The sequence below is a fragment of the Sphaerodactylus townsendi genome, linkage group LG16 (genome assembly GCF_021028975.2).
Source record: "Sphaerodactylus townsendi isolate TG3544 linkage group LG16, MPM_Stown_v2.3, whole genome shotgun sequence".
NCBI lineage: Eukaryota > Metazoa > Chordata > Lepidosauria > Squamata > Sphaerodactylidae > Sphaerodactylus > Sphaerodactylus townsendi.
The window spans coordinates 24106229-24126195 of NC_059440.1; the positions used below are offsets into that span (position 1 = coordinate 24106229).

The window sequence follows — 19967 nt, forward strand, 5'->3', positions numbered from 1 at the left end:
CTTGCATTATTATATTATATGCTTATATTATTATAAAATAATTCTTCCCCCACCTTTCATATTACTCTCACAATAACAATAACCTTGTGAGGAAGGGTAGGCTGAGAGACTGGCCCGAGAAACCTCTGAGAAACAGTGGAGATTCGAACTTGGGTCTTCCAGATCCTAGTTTGACACTGACCGCTAACCACTGTACCATGCTGGAGAGCTGAAAACTGATGTGGTGTATTAGAGAAGGTTGAAGAAGATTTGACTCTAAATCCCGAATCTTTCATAAATCTCAATAGGGAACCTTGGGCTAGTAGTCACAGTGACCTATACTTCCTCCAAGGCTCTATTTTCTCTAAACAACCACCCTGTGAGGCAGATCCAAATGAGACAGAAATATCTTTCAGTGTTTAGGGTTTACCTCCTGACCTCCTACACCATCCTCTTCATTTTTCTGACTCTATGGCTCATTCTGCACATGCAGAATAATGCACTTTCAAACTGCTTTCAGTGCTCTTTGAAGCTGTGCGGAATGGCAAAATCCACTTGCAAACAGTTGTGAAAGTGGTTTGAAAACGCATTATTTTGCATGTGCGGAAGGGGCCTATTTGCAGACCTGCCTCAGAACGTTGTGCAAATCATATGGAAAAAGAAGAAGAAAAAATAAGATTTTGGATTCCTACCCTGCTTTTTTTCAACTGCAGGGGGTCTTAAAGCGGTTTATAAACTCCTTCCCTTCTTCTCCCCACAACAGACACCTCGTGAGACAGGTGGGGCTGAGAGAGAGTTCAAAGAGAACTGTGACTAGTCCAAGGTCACCCAGCAGGCTTCATGTGTAGGAGCAGGGAAACACATCCAGTTCACCAGATAAGAGTCCACCACTCCTGTGAAGGAATGGGGAATCAAACCCCGATTCTCCAGATTAGAGTCCACTTTCCTTAACCACTCAACCATGCTGGCTCCCGTGGCGTAGTGGTTAAGAGCAACGTCGGCTGCCCTGAGCTCTGTGGAGGAAGGACAGAATAAAAATGCGATGGAAAAACCTAACTTTTTTCTCATGACAGGTTCCTATTGGGAGCTCAAACGGGTAACCTGACCGCGTCCCAGAACTGCCATCCCTTAAAATTGCCTGAGGAGAAAGCAGATGATTGCATACATTATTGCACGGCTCAGACAAATGATCCTTTCATGTACCAGACAGCTCTATTATCAACAGCAGAATCAAGGTTGCAACCAGGGCGGCCTGGCCCAGGGACAGCAGTAGCAATGTGCAGGCACCAGGTGGAGCCAGTGACATAGACTTTTGCCCCTCGTGTCCATAAGTCTGCGAGAGAAAGCTCAGTTCGAACCGGAGAATTTCCTGACTGACAGAACAGTCCAGCCGTTTAGAAAGGCTGCAGAATCAAAGTCAAGAGCATCAAGGGCACACAGGATACTGGAGGCCTGCTTTGCAGCAGTAGACGAAGAAGAGTTTGCATTTATATCCCACCTTTCTCTCCTGTAAGGAGACTCAAGGTGGCTTACAAGCTCCTTTCCCTTCCTCTCCCCACAACAGACACCTTGGGAGGTAGGTGGGGCTGAGAGAGTTCTGAAGAACTGTGACTAGCCCAAGGTCACCCAGCAGGAATGTAGGAGTGCAGAAACACATCTGGTTCACCAGAGAAGCCTCCACATCTCAAGTGGCAGAGTGGAGAATCAAACCCAGTTCTCCAGATTAAAGTACACCTGTTCTTAACCACTACACCCACTACACCAACAAAAGTTGTTGTTCCTTCCGATCCCTCCCTCCCTCCCTCCCTCCCTCCCTCCCTCCTTCCTTCCTTCCTTCCTTCCTTCCTTCCTTCCTTCCTTCCTTCCTTCCTTCCTTCCTTCCTTCCTTCCTTCCTTCCTCCCTTCCTCCCTCCCTCCTTCCCTCCTTCCTTCCTTCCTTCCTTCCTTCCTTCCTTCCTTCCTTCCTTCCTCCCTCCCTCCCTCCTCCCTCCCTCCCTCCCTCCCTCCCTCCCTCCCCTGCCTCCCCCTGCCTCCCCTGCCTCCCTTCCTTCCTTCCCTTCCCTTCCCTTCCTCTTCCCTGCCTTCCTTCCTCTCTTCCTTCCTTCCTTCCTTCCTTCCTTCCTTCCTTCCTTCCTTCCTTCCTTCCTTCCTTCCTTCCTTCCTTCCTTCCTTCCTTCCTTCCTTCCTTCCTTCCTTCCTTCCTTCCTTCCTGTTTTAAAGAAAACATCTGCAAAGCTTCACAAAGTCAATATAAAAGAATCACAGCCTCTCAAAAGGTTGGTTTACCTCCCATTGAGTAGCATAGGGTGGAGGGCATTGCTTCTTAATGGGACTTTGACCCTCTGAATAACTGCGATTTTTACATGTTGTTGTTTGGAGCAGTTGAATGTAGAAAGACTCCATGGGCATAACCAATCAGAAGTTTGCTGGAGAAAAGCCCTACTTGGCTCTGCTTTCTGAAAATACTTGGTAGACACCATGAATGGTGGCCCTGAAGTCCATAAACGGTGACCTTGAACTACAGCGATCCTCTTTAAGGACTAGTAGCTTTATAGTAAGAGGTTCTCTCTGCCTCTACGGCTGAAGATGGAGGCACAGTCGATCCGCCTGAAATTTCGAAGGCAGAGATCCCCATGAGAACCGAGAAGTGGTTTACTGGAACAAGAAAGGGGAAAGAAGAAAGGCAGGGAAAGGGGAAAGAGAGGGCAAGGGAGGGGGAAAAAATCCCCTGCAAATCCTGCCTCTGCAGTTCTTTTGAAGGCATTCATCTCCAGCTCCCCCTGGAAATTGTGCCTGGCATCTTTAAGGCCCAGCTGCCACACGAAGGAAAGAGCCGTCTCCAACCGTGTGTGCGTGTCAGTCAGAGAAATCCCTGGCTAATTGCCGTGTTGTGACAGCAGTGGCGTGTAAAGGGCCGTCCATGTGAGGGAAAGCGTGTCAGGAGCTCCCGAGGGAGGCTGGGATCATTGCACGGCTGTTACCGGCTCACCCCTCCCCGGCTGGAGTCAAAGGCAGAGAGAAGCGTACAGGGCAAGAGGAAGGCCAGAGGAGAGCCAAAGGAAGCTCTGTGAACTCCCGGCTCTGGTTCGGCAGCTGCTTTGACCTCCGTTGGGTCAAGCCACCTCTCTTGTGTCCTCCCCGCACACCACAGTAGTTACAGATGCTTCTGAAATGATCCTTGATTGAATCCACCCCCTGAATCTTCAAGTTCTGAACTACCTTGTTCGGTTTCTGAGGCACTGTCTGCTGCAAACCCTCTAATTATATTTTGTTTTGTAAGGAATCCTGTGTGGGCGTGCAAGGCGCTACATGTTCCCTACATAGAACAATATACCCCACCCTTCCTTCCAGACTCTCAGACTATTGCATATTGTTCCCTTATCTCTCTTTTTGTTCTCACAGCAAACCTGAAAGGTGAGTTAGGCCAGAGCCTGTGCAGGCAACACAAATGGGTTAAATGAACCCGTGTTGCTTGGGTCGCTGTGTTTACACGGCGGGTACAGGGGTCATCCAAGATTGCTGGGATCCTGGCATCAAATTTGGCATGGCTCGCACAGGAAACGCTGTGTTTCCCTGTGAACTGTGCATATGAGAATCTCCCCCTCCAGAGAATTTCCACCGGAGAATCCCAAGACATCACCCAGCATTAATAAAAATCGTACAGAAAGCCGCTTAGATCAGGTAGAACTTTCCGTTTTCCAGATAGCCTGAACTACTTCTATCAGTTTTCACCAGCATGGCCAATTGGCCATGCTGACAGAGGCTGATGGGAATTGTAGTTCCTGAACATCTGGAGAGTCGCAGGTTCCCTACCCCTGGCCTAGACAATCCACCATAATGGTGGACAGGAGGGGGGAGGGGGAAATGGAACGCTTCCTGCTTGATGTAGTTTGCACAGGCTAGCAGGAAGCATCTGAAACCTGGGTTAAAGGAGAAAAGCCACAAATTTAGTGACTTTCATTTAGAAGAAGAAGAGTAGGATTTATATCTTTCTCTCGTGTAAGGAGACTCAAAGGGGCTTACAATCTCCTTTCCCTTCCCCCCTCCCCACAACAAACACCCTGTGAGCTGGGTAGGACTGAGAAAGCTCCGAAGAGCTGTGACTAGCCCAAGGTCACCCAGCAGGAATGTAGGAGTGCGGAAACACATCTGGTTTACCAGATAAGCCTGCACAGCTCAAGTGGCAGAGCTGGGAATCAAACCCGATTCTCCAGATTAGTGCACCTGCTCTTAACCACTACACCACCTGGGTTCAGCCAAATATAACAGGTTAGAAGCATTTGATGGGTTGAGTTCTATAAGAACTTCTCCCCCGTAATGTTGTTTCACACCCCTGATCCCATTATATTTGATCTGTGTGGAATCTCCCTGGGACTGGTCCAGTGTTACCTTATGAGGTTCACCTCATGGTCTCCCAAGTTTTACAAGCTTCACAAACGCATGCCTCAGAGCATCGATTCTATAACTGCAATCCCACACTTGATCTCTTATAATTCCTTCAAATCATGCATTACATTTCTTGTTGCTTAGCGTTATTCACATAACATTGATGAAACACGGCCAAAAAAAATTTTTTAGCACCCTCCATGTGGTTATGCATGATGAGCGAATCAAGAGTCTTTGGGTGCAACGTTTTACCCATGCACTTTGACACTAGGGAGTGTTGCTAAATTCCTACCTGAAAAAGTGTTGTGATTGAGTGAACAGTTGTGTTATTCTTCCTCAAGCGTGGTGTTTATCAAAGACCTTATTGGCAAAACAACACACAAAAAGAATCTGATTTACAATATTTGGATTTCTCAGTACTCCCAAGAGCATCGAGAAGGGAAACAGAGGAAAGATGCGAGCAAACCATTCTGAAACTTGCAGACCCAGCAAGAGTGTTTTGTTCTCTGTGTGTTTCTGCCATGTTTTATCACTGAGCGTGTGAACATTGTTCCATAATGTAGGTAAAGGAAATATGGATGAACGGAAGAAAATGGATTTGTGAATATTTCAATTCCAGAATTAATTTTTGAAATTAAGTTTTTAGCATTCATAAGGAGTGGAATGCAGAGCAGAGGACGGCCGTGGAAAAATTAACATGAGAGAAAAATGGCCGCCTATTTTATCCCTGCTTGTGAAATGATACAGCTAAGCAACAATCCTCAGCTTCCAGCCACTGTGCGTCATTTACAATGTCTCCTCTCTGTCGTGGCACTCTGAAAGACTGGCCCAACCACCTCTGCCCCCTAAACAGCATCTACTTTTCTGTCTCCAGGCTGAGCACAGAAGTCGACAGAGAAACATCCTGGCTGCACGGAAGCGAGTGCGAGAAGGCCCTGCACAGCGGGGGGCATTGATCTGTTTGCATGTTTCCGTGACAAGGTTTTCGTGCCTGGCTGGTGTGTGGATGGATTCCATTCCCTCCTTGTCACCTCGGCTAAAGCTCAGGCAGCAGCAATAGCGTGCCGGAATCCCTGTGAGTCAGACACAGCTGATGCCAGAGCGGGGAGAAGGGGGGGGTGGTAAGGCAGAGAGCATGCCGGCTTGGCATGAAATGCTGTTTTGGGCATCCCAAAGGGCAGCAGAGTAGCGCAGAGTAGCCATCAAGGGGCTAAATTGAGCATGAGACACCCCTGCCTTATGGGGCTCACAGCTTGGGAGGGTTGTTTTTAAAAGAAGAATCTAGACTGGATTGTGTTTGGGTTGCCAACTTCTGAACGGTCCCCTTGAGCTGTTCTTTTTAACAGCTGTTTGATCTGCAGCAATTAGTCGGGTTAGCTAGCCAAAGCTTTGCAGGCTGAAATTCTGAACAGCAAAACCTTCAACAGGCGCCATCCCCTTAAAGGTACAGAAGGAGATTTAGTAGGAGGGTTTGGGGTAAACTGCTTGGGAAGGGATGGTGGGCAGGAGCAGGGGCGCACTGCCTAGGGGGGCATATGGGGTTAAATGTCCCCAGGCAGCAGCCATTTTGGGGGGCGGAAAATTGCCCCCTCGCTCCTCTTCCTTCCCCTGGGTTCATACACTGACTTCATTGTTTGGTCATGATGGGGGATAGCAGCCGCCCGTACCAGGCTGGTAGGGGGGGCATGGAAAACTCAGATTTTGAACTGGACTACATTTTCCCTAGATACGCCTCTGGGCAGGAGAGAAGGTCTCACAGTGGAGTAGGGCTGCTGACCTCCAGATAGGCCCCGGATGTCTCCTGGAATGAAGACTGATCTTCAGAATACAGAGATGGCTTTCCCTGGAGAACACGGCTACATTGAGAGATGACCTCTGTGGCATTGTGTTCTGCTGAGGTCCCTCCCCAAACTCCACCCACCTCAGGCTTCAACCCCAAATCTCCAGGTATGTCTCAACTCAGAGCTGTCAACTCCAATGGGCAACGAACGGGAGATGGGTGAGTTGGGGGTTTAGCTGGGCAATCAACATCCGCAGCACAATAAAGTCACTTTCTGCGTGACCCGGAAGTGATATCATCGCACTGGGGATGCTGCCCAAGCATGCACTCACTCCAAACTCCATGGCTTAGCCACTGAGTTTTGAGTGAACACCGCTGCATCACCCGGCATTATGACATCACTTCTGGGTACGTACTGGAAGCAACATGACCATGCCAGGAACACCAATCACTCCCCACATTTTACCCAGGCGTGTCGTCCTGCTTCCCAGCTGATCAGTAGCATACAAGAGGAGCAGTGGAAGGGAAAAGTTCCTGCCCAGGAGATTTTCAGCACCCAACAGGAAGCTGACAATACTACTATGTGTTGGCAGTTAATATCTCGAAGTGACACCACACGGTTAGTGTGACACCAGTGTGACACTCCAGGATTCAGGCGAAGCTCTATGATAAACCCATAGAGTTTTGTCTGAATCCTAGAAAGTTGAGTCAGCACCAACTTTGGTGACATGACGTCACTTCCATGTACATGCCAAAAGAGATTTTTCAACATTTAGGACGCCACTGTTAAAAACATTTTTCTCTTGCTGTCTCACAATGGAGGAGGAAGCTGGAAGATCTCCCTTTCCAGGTGGAGTGGTTCAGAGCACGTGGACTTTAATCTGGAAAACCGGGTTCGATTCCCCAATCCTCCACATGAGCGGCAGACTCTAATCTGGTGAACTGGATTTGTTTCCCTGCTCCTCCACATGAAGCCTGCTGGGTGACCTTGGGCTAGTCACAGTTCTCTCTCAACCTCTCTCAGCCCCACCTGCCTCACAAGGTGTCTATTGTGGGGAGAGGAAGATTGGTCAATACCCTAGAAATTCGGTAAAATTCGGATTCGGTTTTATTCAAGGATAAAATTATCTGTATGCCTGAATGAGACAAATAATATATTTGGATATACACAAATATTCTGGTATACCCGAAAAATTCGGGTCTGATTTTTTTTTGTATTTTTTGTGGTTTTTGCGTTTTGGCCTGCAGGAGGTGCATGTTTGAAGCTAGCAGCACCAAAATTTCAGGGTATCATCCAAGGAATGTTTGGTGAAGTTTGGTTCAGGGGGGCCAAGGTTATAGAACCCCAAAAGGAGTGCCCCATCCCCCATTGTTTCCAATGGGAACCAACAGAAGTAGTTTGGATTTATATCCCCCCTTTCTCTCCTGTACGGAGACTCAAAGAGGCATGCAATCTCCTTTCCCCCACCCCACCCCCCACCACAACAAATACCCTTGAGTGGGTGGGACTGAGAGAACTCCAAAGAACTGTGACTGGCCCAAGGTCACCCAGCTGGCATGTGTTGGAGTGCACAAGCTAATCTGATTCACCAGATAATCCTCCACATCTCAAGTGGCAGAGCAAGGGGTCATACCCAGTTCTCCAGATTAGAGTGCACCTGCGCTTAACTACTACACCACACTGGCTCTCTTTGGAAGGCAGCGTGCTTGGCGCTTGGCCATAGCAGTTGCAAAAGGTGAACCTTTAGCTGGCGGACGCTCCTTGTCGCAATGAGATGGGCGAAAATAAAGCCTCAGTCTCCAGCCACCGGCCAGTTTTCCAGCTTTACCTTCCCCCTCCCCAGCTGCCAGCCAGGCAGGATGGCACATCAAAGCGCGAGAGTTTGTTTCTGCCCGTTTGAAGTCCATCGCTCACAGTTGGTATTCTGCACGCAGAATCTGCTTCTCCGCTCCCACAACAAGGCTTCATCGCCTCGCTGTTAAATTATCAGAGACACCCGGACCCAACAATTTTCATCTGTTATTCATGATCTTCTGCCCAGGCAAAAGTGTTAAAATTCAGAATGGGGTCGGAGGCGGGGGAGGACGGGAAATATTGCAGGTACTTTGGCTCCAGCGTAGACGGGCTCAACAGACGTGTCTTGGGGTTCGGCACAAAAACGCTGATGGGGGTCGCCAAATTCATGCCCTGCCCTGGGAGCAGATCTCTACGTAACCATCAGTGGGTGCTTACTGCTCCTTTCACACAAAGGATTCCCTGTCTGGCGCTTTTTGCTTATTTGTGGTTTGCCGACTGAAAAGTGCTGTCGTGAAAGCAAGTGGGGGGGGATTTAGAGTAACCATTAAGGTAACAGCTGCTTTTGATAGTCAGTAAGAGATTGAGGCCTAATTTCCACTTAGAGGCTGCCTCTGAGAGGTATCCTGTCAGATGTGGATGGAAGCTCCTATGATAGGAAGATCTTCCCTTAAATTTGGGCATAGGAAATTAGCATGCTTCGGGGGTCGGACAGGTCTGGCCTAGCTTTCTCCTTTATAGGCTAGTTTTCTGGCTGTGAGGAAGGTGACAGCAATCCTTGATCCCCGGTGCCACTCATTAGGGTCATGGGGGGATGAAATGAACCGAAAGGAAGGGGTCACTTCAAGAAAGATATTGACAAGATGGACCGGGTCCGGAGGAGGGCAACCAAAATGGTCAAAGGTCTGGAGTCCATGCCCTACGAGGAGATACTTGGGGAGCGGGGGGTGTTTAGTTTGGTGAAGAAGAAGAAGAAGAAGAAGAAGAAGAAGAAGAAGAAGGAGAGTTTGGATTTATATCCCCCCTTTCTCTCCTTTAGGAGACTCAAAGGGGCTTACAATCTCCTTGCCCTTCCCCCCTCACAACAAACACCCTGTGAGGTAGGTGGGGCTGAGAGAGCTCTGAGAAGCTGTGACTAGCCCAAGGTCACCCAGCTGGCGTGTGTGGGAGTGTACAGGCTAATCTGAATTCCCCAGATAAGCCTCCACAGCTCAGGTGGCAGAGCTGGGAATCAAACCCAGTTCCTCCAGATTAGATACATGAGCTCTTAACCTCCTACGCCACTGCTGCTCCTTTATATCCCCCCTTTTTTTGTCCTGAGACAAAAAGAGAAGGTTAAGAGGTGACATGATAGCCCTGTTTAGACATTTGAAGGGATGTCATGTTGGTGAGGGAACAAGCTTGTTTTCTGCTGCTCCAGAGACTAGGACCAGGAGTAATGGGTTCAAGGTTGAAGGAAAAGAGATTCCACCTGAACATCAGGGAAACGTTCCTAACAGTCAGGGCTGTTCGACAGTGGAAGGCACTACCTCAGAGAGTGGTGGAGTCTCCTTCTTTGGAGGTTTTTAAAGAAAGGCTGAATGGCTATTTGTCAGGAATGCTTTGATTGTGTGTTCCTGCATTGCAGGGGGTTGGACTTCATGGCCCTTGGGGTCTCTTCCAACTCTATGATTCTATGACTTAGATCCTGTGAACCTGAACAGAGATTACTGGCAAAAAGAGAACTTTCTACTTGCCTAATTCCCCACGTGGCACATGCCTACTGAAATTGCGAATTCACAACATTAAAAGAAACTATGGCCGGGTCTGTTTAGTGTCTTTCCTTGTTCCTCAAGTGCCTTACCACACTGCTCTCTCCTTCTCTGTTTTATCATCATTGCAAAAACAATAACACTGTGTGGAATTCATGCCTAGAGTCCAAAGTCACCCAGCACGCTTCCGTGCCAATGTGGGGATTTGAACCCGAGTCTCTCTGAGAATCTAACCACTACTATTGCTTCTGTGAATGAAGGAATTGAGAGTGGGTGTGGAGCAGCAGAGACACATAAAGAAGAAGAAGAAGAGTTTGGATTTATATCCCCCCTTTCTCTCCTGCAGGAGACTCAAAGGGGCTTACAATCTCCTTGCCCTTCCCCCCTCACAACAAACACCCTGTGAGGTAGGTGGGGCTGAGAGAGCTCCAAGAAGCTGTGACTAGCCCAAGGTCACCCAGCTGGCATGTGTGGGAGTGTACAGGCTAATCTGAATTCCCCAGATAAGCCTCCACAGCTCAGGCGGCAGAGCTGGGAATCAAACCCGGTTCCTCCAGATTAGATACACGAGCTCTCAACCACCTACGCCACTGCTGCTCCTAAAGGAACTTTTACAAGGAAAAAGTGAATCCCCAGCACAGGTCTTCCTTCTGAAAAAGATGAATGTGGCATCTAGGTGATGTGTTGGTAAGGTTTCCAAGTCCCCCCTGGTCACTGGTTGGAAATGAGGGGGTTGGGTTGCCATTTCCACATTGGGAAGCTTCTGGAAATTTGGGGATGGAGCTTGAGGAGGGAAGGGACCACAGTGGGGTACAAGGCCATAGAGTCCACCCTCCAAAGCAACCATTTTCTCCAGGGCAGCTGATCTCTATAGTCTGGAGAGGAGCTGTAAATCTGGGAAGCAGGAATCCCTGCATATGGGACAGAGCACCAAAAACAGGCTAATACATATAGCAGCAGGGGAAACTGTTCCTTGGAAGTATCTGTCATTGAAGATCTCAAGCAGATATCCAAGCCAATGGACAACAGCTCCGTCCTTCAAGGAATGAGAAGAAGCCAAGGAATTAGGGTTGCCAACTCTGGCTTGAGAAATCCCCAGAGCAGTGTTTCCCAACCTTTTTGAGGTCAGGGTACCCTTGACCTCACTCTTCATATCTCACGGCATCCCTGCCTCCACCCTCCACCTTCCCCTCCCATTGCCCCTGCTTGCCACCTCCCCCACCTTCCCCTCCCAGGGTGAAGGGTAGCACTGGGGGTGGTGGTGGCTGCTGACCTTGTGGCAGGCCCTGCCCCATGGGCCAGCTCCATGTCCTTGCTGGTGCCGGTGGGAGACACCACAAAAATGAGGGGGGATAGTGTTGCCGTGGTACCCCTGGGACATGCTCACGGCACCCCAGGGTACCAGGGAACCCTGGTTGAAAATGGCTGCCCCAGAGATTTGTGGGTGGGGTTAGGGTGGGGGTCTGGAGAGGGTGGAGCATAGGAAGAGAAAATCCCATAGAGTCCACCTTCCGAAGCAGCCATTTTCTCATGGGGAATTGAAGAAGAAGAGATGGATTTATATCCCCCCTTTCAGTCCTGTAAGGAGACTCAAAGGGGCTTACAATCTCCTTTCCCTTCCCCCCCACCCAACAAACACCCTGTGAGGTGAGTGGGGCTGAGAGAGCTCTGAAGAACTGTGACTAGCCCAAGGTCACCCAGGTGGCACGTGTTGGAGTGCACAAGCTAATCTAGTTCACCAGATAAGACTCCCCAGCTCAAGTGGCAGAGCGGGGAATCAAACCCAGTCCTCCAGATTAGAGTCCACCTGCTCTTAACCACGACACCACGCTGGCTCTCAAGAGCTGTCTGGAAAGCATTTGCCATCTCCACCCCCAGCTCCACAGAGGTTGACCTCCCACCAGTTATTCCAGGGGAACCAAGAGAGTCAATGAGAACAACAAGGCAGGCAGTGAATGGAAGAATTTATTTTCTGAAGACAGGAATAGAAAGAGCAGCACAGATGGGTCTCCTCACAGCAGCTGGGAATTGAACCCCCAACTCATTCCCACCCCCAGGTCCAGGGACAACCCAACACCATTCTGGGGAGCTGAGTCTGTCCAGCAGCTTCTCTTCCCCACCTTGATGCTCTTCTTTCTTCTTCCTGGGAGTCTTTAACCAACTGGCTCTCTTTCTGTGCTCGCTGCAAAAGTCCTGGGTTCCAGAGAGCCCTGGCTGTTTGTCGGAGGTGGGCGGCGTTGTTTCCTCTGCCGGCCGGAGATAAGTTTTAAAACAATGTATTGCTTCCCCCTCCTCCCCCCCTACCCTGCTTAATAATAGACCTTCCATAGGAAGAAAAAAAAGATGCTGCTATACAACTGTAGAGTAGAACTGAGGTGGTGTCATTTGCCCTGCAGAGGCGGCTAAATTTAGCCATGATTATTGCATTCAGATAATGGCTCTCATTTCCCTTCCAGTGTCTGGTGACTCTCCAGCCCTACCTGCCCACGAAGCAGCTGAAATGGACCGTAGGAAGCTACTGGATCAGACAACTGGCCATCGGGTCCAGAACTGTCTGCCCAGGCTGGTGGCAGCTCCCTAAAATCAGGGGGAGAGGTTTTCTCCAGTTCAACGCACGTGTCCGAGGCAGAGGTCTTTCACGAGCCCAATCCTTCTAACTGGAGATGCTGGGGATCAAACCTGGGACCTTGCGTATGCAAAGCAGAGGCTCTTCCACTGAGCCACAGCCCCTCCTCTATTCGTTGTTACACTATCTGACACCGATTCGCATGAAGAGGGGGGATTGATCGTGCCACAGTCTGCTCAAGATTTTTCTCCAGCCCTTAACATTTACTTGGCGTGTCAGTTCACCAGATTATAGCAGAAGCAAGTGGACCGATGCTTCCAACCCCCCACCCACCCCCATACAGGTAAGCAACTCAGCAGCCACAGAGAGAAGCAGTGTGGGACAGAATGTAAACATTAGGACTGATAACTTTTAAACTGGTCTCTCTAGCTTTCCCTTGCGTACGAGTCTGATCTGCAGCAATTACCGGGTTGCTTGGGATCCGTGCTGTGATAATCTTCAACTGCCTGTTTCTGCAAATTAAAACTCTATTAAAGGGATAGGAGGTTGTTTTCCCCGGGCCAGATGGCAACAGTTGTAACCGAGGATGAGCCAGAAGTGAGAGGGCACACGGCCCAAATTCCTGCTGCGGCGTTCAGGCTGAAAAATGTCCTTTCGTGGTAGGAACCACAGTTGGATCTCAGACTTTTTACTTGCTTGGCATTGAATTATGGCTTCACTCAGTCGCAAGTTTCTGCCTCCAGCAGACAGTAATTTCCAGCCATTCCCTGTCACCTACATTTACGGAGAACTGCAAAAAGCCAGGAAGAAGAAGAGTTTGGATTTATATCCCCCTTTCTCTCCTGTAAGGAGACTGAAAGGGGCTTACAATCTCCTTTCCCTCCCCACGGCTGGGGCTGGTGGGACTGAGAGAGTTCCAAAGAACTGTGGCCCTTTCCCCACTTACCCTTGTCGGAGGGTTGCTGCAGGCAATTCACAGTGCGTGCAATTCCTGGCATGCGCTTCCCCACGGCCGCGCGCTCTGCGCGGGGTCATCAAAAGGTGCCATTTGAAAAGGCGCCAGGAATTGCGCGCGCTGAGGGGGCGCGAGAGAGGCATCGTCGGGGCGGCTGCATTCTCGCCGCCCCTGAAGTGGGGAGTGCAGCTGGACCCCACACTACTTTAGGAGAGTAGCGCGGGGCTTAAGGTAAGTGGGGAAAGGGCCTGTGACTCACCTAAGGTCACCCAACTGGTGTGTGTTGGAGTGCACAGGCAAATCTAGTTCCCCAGATAAGCCTGCACAGCTCAAGTGGCAAAGTGTGGAATCAAAACCCAGTTCTCCAGATTAGAGTGCATCTGCTCTTAACCACTACACCACTGAAGACCCAGCTTCCAAGTTAGAACCTCGAGGTTGGGTCCATCATGCGCTCTTCCAGTATGCTGTGGCTTCATCCTGTTCTGGGATGCCATATTCTTATTCCACGGAACTCCCTGAATACTTTAAAAAGATCGACCCACAAATGTTTCCCTTTCTGGGCTGGGGAGGAGGCTGTGCTGTGGGGCCATTTTTGCTGATCGAACTAAAAAATAAATGAGAATGAATTTGAACCATGGTAGAAAATCCTATTTACAGGGAAGGGCATGAGAAGGCCGGAGTCTCTGTCCTGCTCTAACTGTCCCGTGCCTTGCCCTTTGGGGACAGCTAAGTCCCTCCCAAAAAGAGAATACAACATCCTGGCCCTTTCCACACAAACCTTTTAAAATATTTTGAGGCAAAAATAAAACGTTTCCTGCATGGAGGTTCTGCATTTTTTCTTGCTTACGTCCCAAAAATGTTTTATTTCTAGCCTCAAAATGGTTTAAAAGAATCTCCTTTTCAAATGATTCTTTGGTTGAAACCTTTTCAAAATGTCTTCAGTTACCTGTGAGATCTATTTAGGACGTTTCCCACACCTCTGTGCTGTCCCCGATCTACCTCAGCACCATTTTCTGAGCTCACTATTTTTCCCCCTTGCCTGTTTAGTTTCACCGTTTCTGTTTGTTATTTTGTGTGAGAATCGCAGCAAGGTATGAGGTAGAGAATTTCAGTGAGAAGCTGTGAAGCATTGAAGCATCGATTCAACCACTACCTCAAAAAACGGGGGGGAAACATAATGGCCGCCACGAACACCATGGTATCGTGGTAATCCCATGGTAATATCGTGGCAATATTTACCATGCTGTGGACATACATCATGGTAAAGGGCCGGGGGAACTAAAAACGTTTAAAAACCTTTCAGGTGATTTATGCGGAAAGGGCCCCTGCAAGAGAGCGTCTGCCCACCAGAGGATATACTGATTGCTGAAAAGTAACAGGATCGCCCAGACTCATATATTATGTTTGAAGCCAGATCCCCATGGAAATCCTCATCAACCATTACCATCCACTATACAAAGCCGGGAAGATTGCAATATGGCCTCCCTAAGCCAGAGAAAGGAAACGTATGCCACTCTGATTTTAGAAGGACAGCAACTTTGCATGTGGCAAACAGATTGGGTAGGTGAAGATCTTGGCTTTGAGCAGCAGTGGAAGAACAGACAGGATTTTTCCAAGCCCTTTGCCTGTTATGGCCACCCAGACTGAGTATCTCAGGAGGATGGTGGTAGTAAACCTGAGTTTGCAGCCTGAAATGCTGAGCTCATGGCTCACGCCTCAGGTTTCTTGGTGTCAACATCTGGTAGAGTCTAGGGATGGTGGGCTGGTTGGCTTTGCTTCCTTTTGGCGATGTTCTCCACATTCAAGGGAGTCTGCAGTGTTCCCAGGAACAGAAGAAGAATCTGCAGTCAACATTCTCTGCCCTCGTGGGTTCTGGTCAGGCCATGCCCCCTTTCCCCGCAAGGAAGGATAGTTTTGGGTGTCCGTCAAAGCACAAGCATCTATTGCAATTAAATGGCCAGCCCTTGAAGAGCCTTAAGAACCCTGATTGTCCTTCTCCATCCCAGACATGTTAGGCCCGTCATGCATGGCAGAGGTGAGCCTGGTTGTGGTCCTCAGTTCCCTTAATGGCAAATCATGGCCAAACTGGCTTATACATCATGAAAACTGCAGCACCTCAGAAGTCCTCCTCAAGGGTGAACTTGAGGACTTTGGTGAAGTTCCTTCTCACCTTCTCCAGGCCACAGACCATTTTACATGTCCATCCAGCTGGAATCCCATGGCTTCCACCATCAACAAAGGAGTGGGCACCTGGCTTCCACTCTTGGAGGACTTCTTTTCAGTATGGCTAGCCAATGGGAACCAGCTGAATACCAAAGAAGGTGAAGCCAGCATCTGGAGCTCAGAAGGAAGGGCCATCACAGATGTCTCCTGGAGCCCATAGTGCTGAGCAGCTGCGACCTCATGATCTGGATGCTGGTCAGAATTTTCCTCTGGTGTCCGACGAGGCTGATGCCCAAGTTCTGCACATCTCTGTGGAAACAAAGCACAGCATCAAGGAGGATCAACAAAGACTGAGACTGTGATGAAAATGTTCATTCTATGTGTACATCTCTCACTGTCAAGGGAGGGGCAGATGGGACTTGTTGCATTGAGGAACAGGATCACCTCATTGAGGAAACTGAGGAGGCATGGCTCAGTGGAGGACAGTGTTTGCCAATCTCCAGATAGGGCCAGGAGATCTCCCAGGATTCCAATTGATCTCCAGACAACAGAGATTGGTCCCCCTGAAAAACAGCTGCTTTGAGAACCAGTTGAGTGGCCATCAACACAAGTAAGCTGCAGATGTTAGGGGTGATGAAGAAGAGTCTGGATTTTTACTCTGCTTTTCTCTTCTGTAAGGCATGTCAAAATGGCTTACAAGCTCCTCTCCCCTCCCCACAACAAACACCTTGTGAGGTAGGTGGGACTGAGAGAGTTCAGAGAGAACTGTGACAGGTCCAAGGTCACCCAACAGGCCTCATGCATTGGAATGGAGAAACAAATCCAGTTCACCAGATGAGAGTCTGCTGCTCATGTGGAAGAGGGGGGAATTGAACCTGGATCTCCAAATTACACTCCACAACTCTTAGCCACTTTACCACATTGGCATTTGATGACAAAGTGACAGGATTATGGCTGGAAACAAGGCAGTAATGGGTAATTTGGCCAAATCGCAACACAAGCACTTACTCCATATTCATCCGCATCACCATCCCAAGGGATGTGTAGCCAGCCAAGGCAAAGTTCTCCTGGTATCTCCCCAGCCGAATGGAGTCCAGCCAGTCTTCAACGGAATTGCAGCTGGTGAAATCAATGCAAGCTCGCTCTGAGATGGTTTGGGTGAACCTGGAAAGGATGAATGGGTTGCATTCTGGTTCATCTACATGTGGCAACATCAAAAAATAGGATCATATATGGGCAAAGGGTGGGGAGGGAAGGCACAAGATCTTCTCTGGTACAGAGACTTGGATCAGGGTTTCCATAGTGGGCATCCCCTTATACAATATGGGCTGACTCATAGAATCATAGAGTTGGAAGAGACCCCAAGGGCCATCAAGTCCAACCCCCTGCAATTCAGGAACATATAATCAAAGCACTGCTGTCAGATGGCCACTCAGCCTCTCTTTAAAAACTTCCAAAGGACACTTCACCACACTCCAAGGTAGTGCATTCCACTGTCGAACAGCCCTGACAGTCAGGAAGTTTTTCCTGATGCTTGCTCCCTCACCAACATGACATCCCTTCAAATATCTAAACATGGCTATCATGTCACCTCTTAACCTTCTCATAAGACACAAGCAGTCTGGATTTGCTGCATGCCCCTTTCTTGCAGCTAGATCTGAGAACTCTGCTGCTGTTATTGGCAGGCCAGCCATAGGCAGTAAGGATCCTGCTGAGAAAGGCACAAGCAGGTTGGTAGGAAAGGATGAGTATTTTCTTTATTCTGGACCTTTTCAGTTTCCATGAGCGTGCATTGCCTTGAATGCTGGGTTTCACTCGGATAATTTTAATCCCAAAATTGATTCCTCCGCAGTTGACTACAGCCTCCAGTTCATTTGCATTTCTGCCCTTTCTGTTACCATCTGGACATGTGGATTAACATTGGTAAAACTCTACAATTTAAAAACATATTTTAAGTAATAAAATATGTAACCCTTGCCCTCTTCTGAAGAATCAAGGGTGGCTGAGGAACACAATACCAGGTTGTAACATTGATCAAACTAACATAATTCCGTGTGCTGTACTGATGTGCACACGTACTCCTGAATGCTGATAAAACACCACACCGAAAGAATCATTTACAGCCACGTTGCTTTTTTGCAGTGTTTTAGCAAGGCACATTTATGTTTCTGTGTTATAATAGAGATGGGGAGAAATACAGGAAGGAATTGAAAGCAGAGGCAGATGGCATGTATACAAAATTCACAAGTTAAAAATGGAATAGAGGAGGATTTTTAATGTAAAAAGACCAGGTAACCTCAATGTCTGGGGATGAATTCTGATGAGCAGAATTTGGGGGGCACTGCTGCTGTGTGAAGGCTTTTGATTCCCTCGCCACCTGCCACACAAGCCCAGCTTGGATGGCCAGCTCTCCGCCCCACAAGAGCGAATCTCTGCTTCATTCGTGACCACATACCGATTAATAGTAGATGTACACTTCAGGTTCTGTGGGATGCGGATAAGCTTATCCAGGACGCCCACAATCTGGGAGAAGCGTGGTCTGTCGCTGCGGTCCTTCTGCCAGCAATCCAGCATGAGTTGGTGGATGGCTGTAGGGCAGCCCATGGGAGCAGGTAGCCGATAACCTTCCTCCACGGATTGAATGACCTACAAAGGAGGTTGGCCAACACAAGCATCATCCTGTGAGGTCAGATGACCAAGTTAACTTCACCCTTGGTATTAATTCTTCTGAAACTGGACATCGATATGCCCCTGAAAAGCTTACAACAGTGGTCTTCAAACCCACCTGGAGATGGGTTGTGAAGCCCCCCATAGCCTCCAGCCCTCCACATTTTCTCTAACTTGTGGAAGGACCTGCTACTCATAAGGGATAATCATGTCTGAGTTCCTTGAGGATAACAAATGTACTAGCAGCCAACCTAACATGGTGCCCATTGGCAGGTTCCAAGGTGCCCATAGGTTTCTATCCAAAGACACCTCTTCCCCAAAGCAAAGCATAAATCTTAGCATTCCTCCATTTCACTGAAGCAAAAGGTGCTCCAGAACAAGCTATGAAGCACACCTTTGTGTCTGGAGACAAGGTAGGCTTTCCATTTTCCCACTCACAGCAGGTAGACCCCTTGGCCCCAATCTCCTTCCCTTGAGAAACAGGGAAGTGGGAGCCAAAAATGGCTGGAAAATGGCCTCCATAGTGATGCTATGATATTTACCACAGAGATAAGGGGAAATTCCTAAACCATTCCCCAGAAATGGTGCCATATTCTCCCCAGACTCCATACTCCCCAAGCACCACCTTCAAAACCTCCCAGCTTTTGCTGAGGCAGTGCTGAGAACCCTAAAAGTAGGAGAATGCTTGGCTTGTACCTTCTCAGTGTACTGTGATGGGCCCCTCATGGCAGCCATTTTAGGGTGGCACCCATGCTCTGTTCTCAAAATTTCAGAAGTGCTCACCTCACAGACTCTATGCGACTGAAGATAGCTAAGGTATACTTCTCTTAATAATGCCATGGGCACACAGTGCTCTCCCTCCCCAAGCGTGGCTTCTGAACAAACTCTCTTTTCTTAATCACTGAGAAAACACAGATGTTTTTCTTACATCCCGGTTGGTCATGTTCCAGTAAGGCCTCTCCCCATAGGCCAGCACCTCCCACATGACGACGCCAAAGCTCCACACATCACTGGCAGAGGAGAACTTTCGGTACGTAATGGCTTCTGGAGCTGTCCACCGAATGGGGATCTTCCCACCCTGAAATGCAAAGTGTAGGTCAATGAAGTTTCAAGGCATTCGCCTTCCAGTTCTAACTACTAGTACTAGTTAGTAGTAGCTAATATTACCACTTTTAGTAGTGGTGATTGGCAAGATTCTATACAAAGGAACCCAAGCATGACTGCCACCTTATTTCCGTGGACTGTAAAGCAGAAATCTATTGTGCAGTTTAGGTGAAAGTACCGAAGTCGTGTAAGCAGCATCCGGGTTGTTCTCCAGGACTCGTGACAGGCCAAAATCGGACACTTTGCAGACCAGGTTTCCATTGACGAGGATGTTGCGGGCTGCCAAGTCACGGTGCACGTAGCCCAGGTCCGAGAGGTAGCGCATGCCAGCGCTGATGCCTCTTAGCATGACCACCAGCTGGAGGACTGTGAATTGCCCATCATGTTTCTGGAACAAGATCAGTCCATTGTTTTTTAGCCTGGGGCCTTTTGCTTTAACCTTTAACCTTATGCACATCTCTCAGCCATATCAGACAGGTCAAGGTGGGTTGGGTGAAGTTGGTGGGTGGGTCCACAGGGAGATTGGGAAAGTGATGGGTGGGATTGGGGGTTGGTTTAGTATACTCAATCCCATCGTTGGGCTTTCCAAGTCATTCCAAGCTTGGAATAGGGAAATCCAAGTTGGGATAATCCGGGAGATTTTTTGGGGGGAGATGGGAGGGACCTGAGGAGGTGGGGTTTGGGGAGGAGCCTCAATAGAGTACAATGCCATAGAATTCAACCTCCAAAGGAGCCATTTTCTCCCGTGAAACAGAACTCTCTTGTGAAGATCAGTTGTAGTTCTGAGAGAACTTCAGGCTAGAGTTGCCAGCTCCGGGTTG

The 19967-nt window shown here is 48.8% G+C and overlaps 1 protein-coding gene across 1 annotated transcript in view; it reads right to left on the reverse strand.

The window, feature by feature from the left end:
* Positions 1–13545: 13545 nt before the first annotated feature.
* The window catches only part of EPHA8 (EPH receptor A8), a 64016-nt gene continuing 57594 nt past the window's right edge, over positions 13546–19967 (reverse strand). Inside the window, exons 13-17 of the mRNA XM_048519180.1 lie at positions 19325–19534; positions 18971–19120; positions 17831–18021; positions 16384–16539; positions 13546–15684 (exon numbers count right to left, since the gene is read on the reverse strand). Of these exons, the coding sequence (XP_048375137.1) occupies positions 15570–15684; positions 16384–16539; positions 17831–18021; positions 18971–19120; positions 19325–19534 (822 nt within the window). The 3' untranslated portion in view covers positions 13546–15569. The remainder of the gene's footprint in view (positions 15685–16383; positions 16540–17830; positions 18022–18970; positions 19121–19324; positions 19535–19967) is intronic.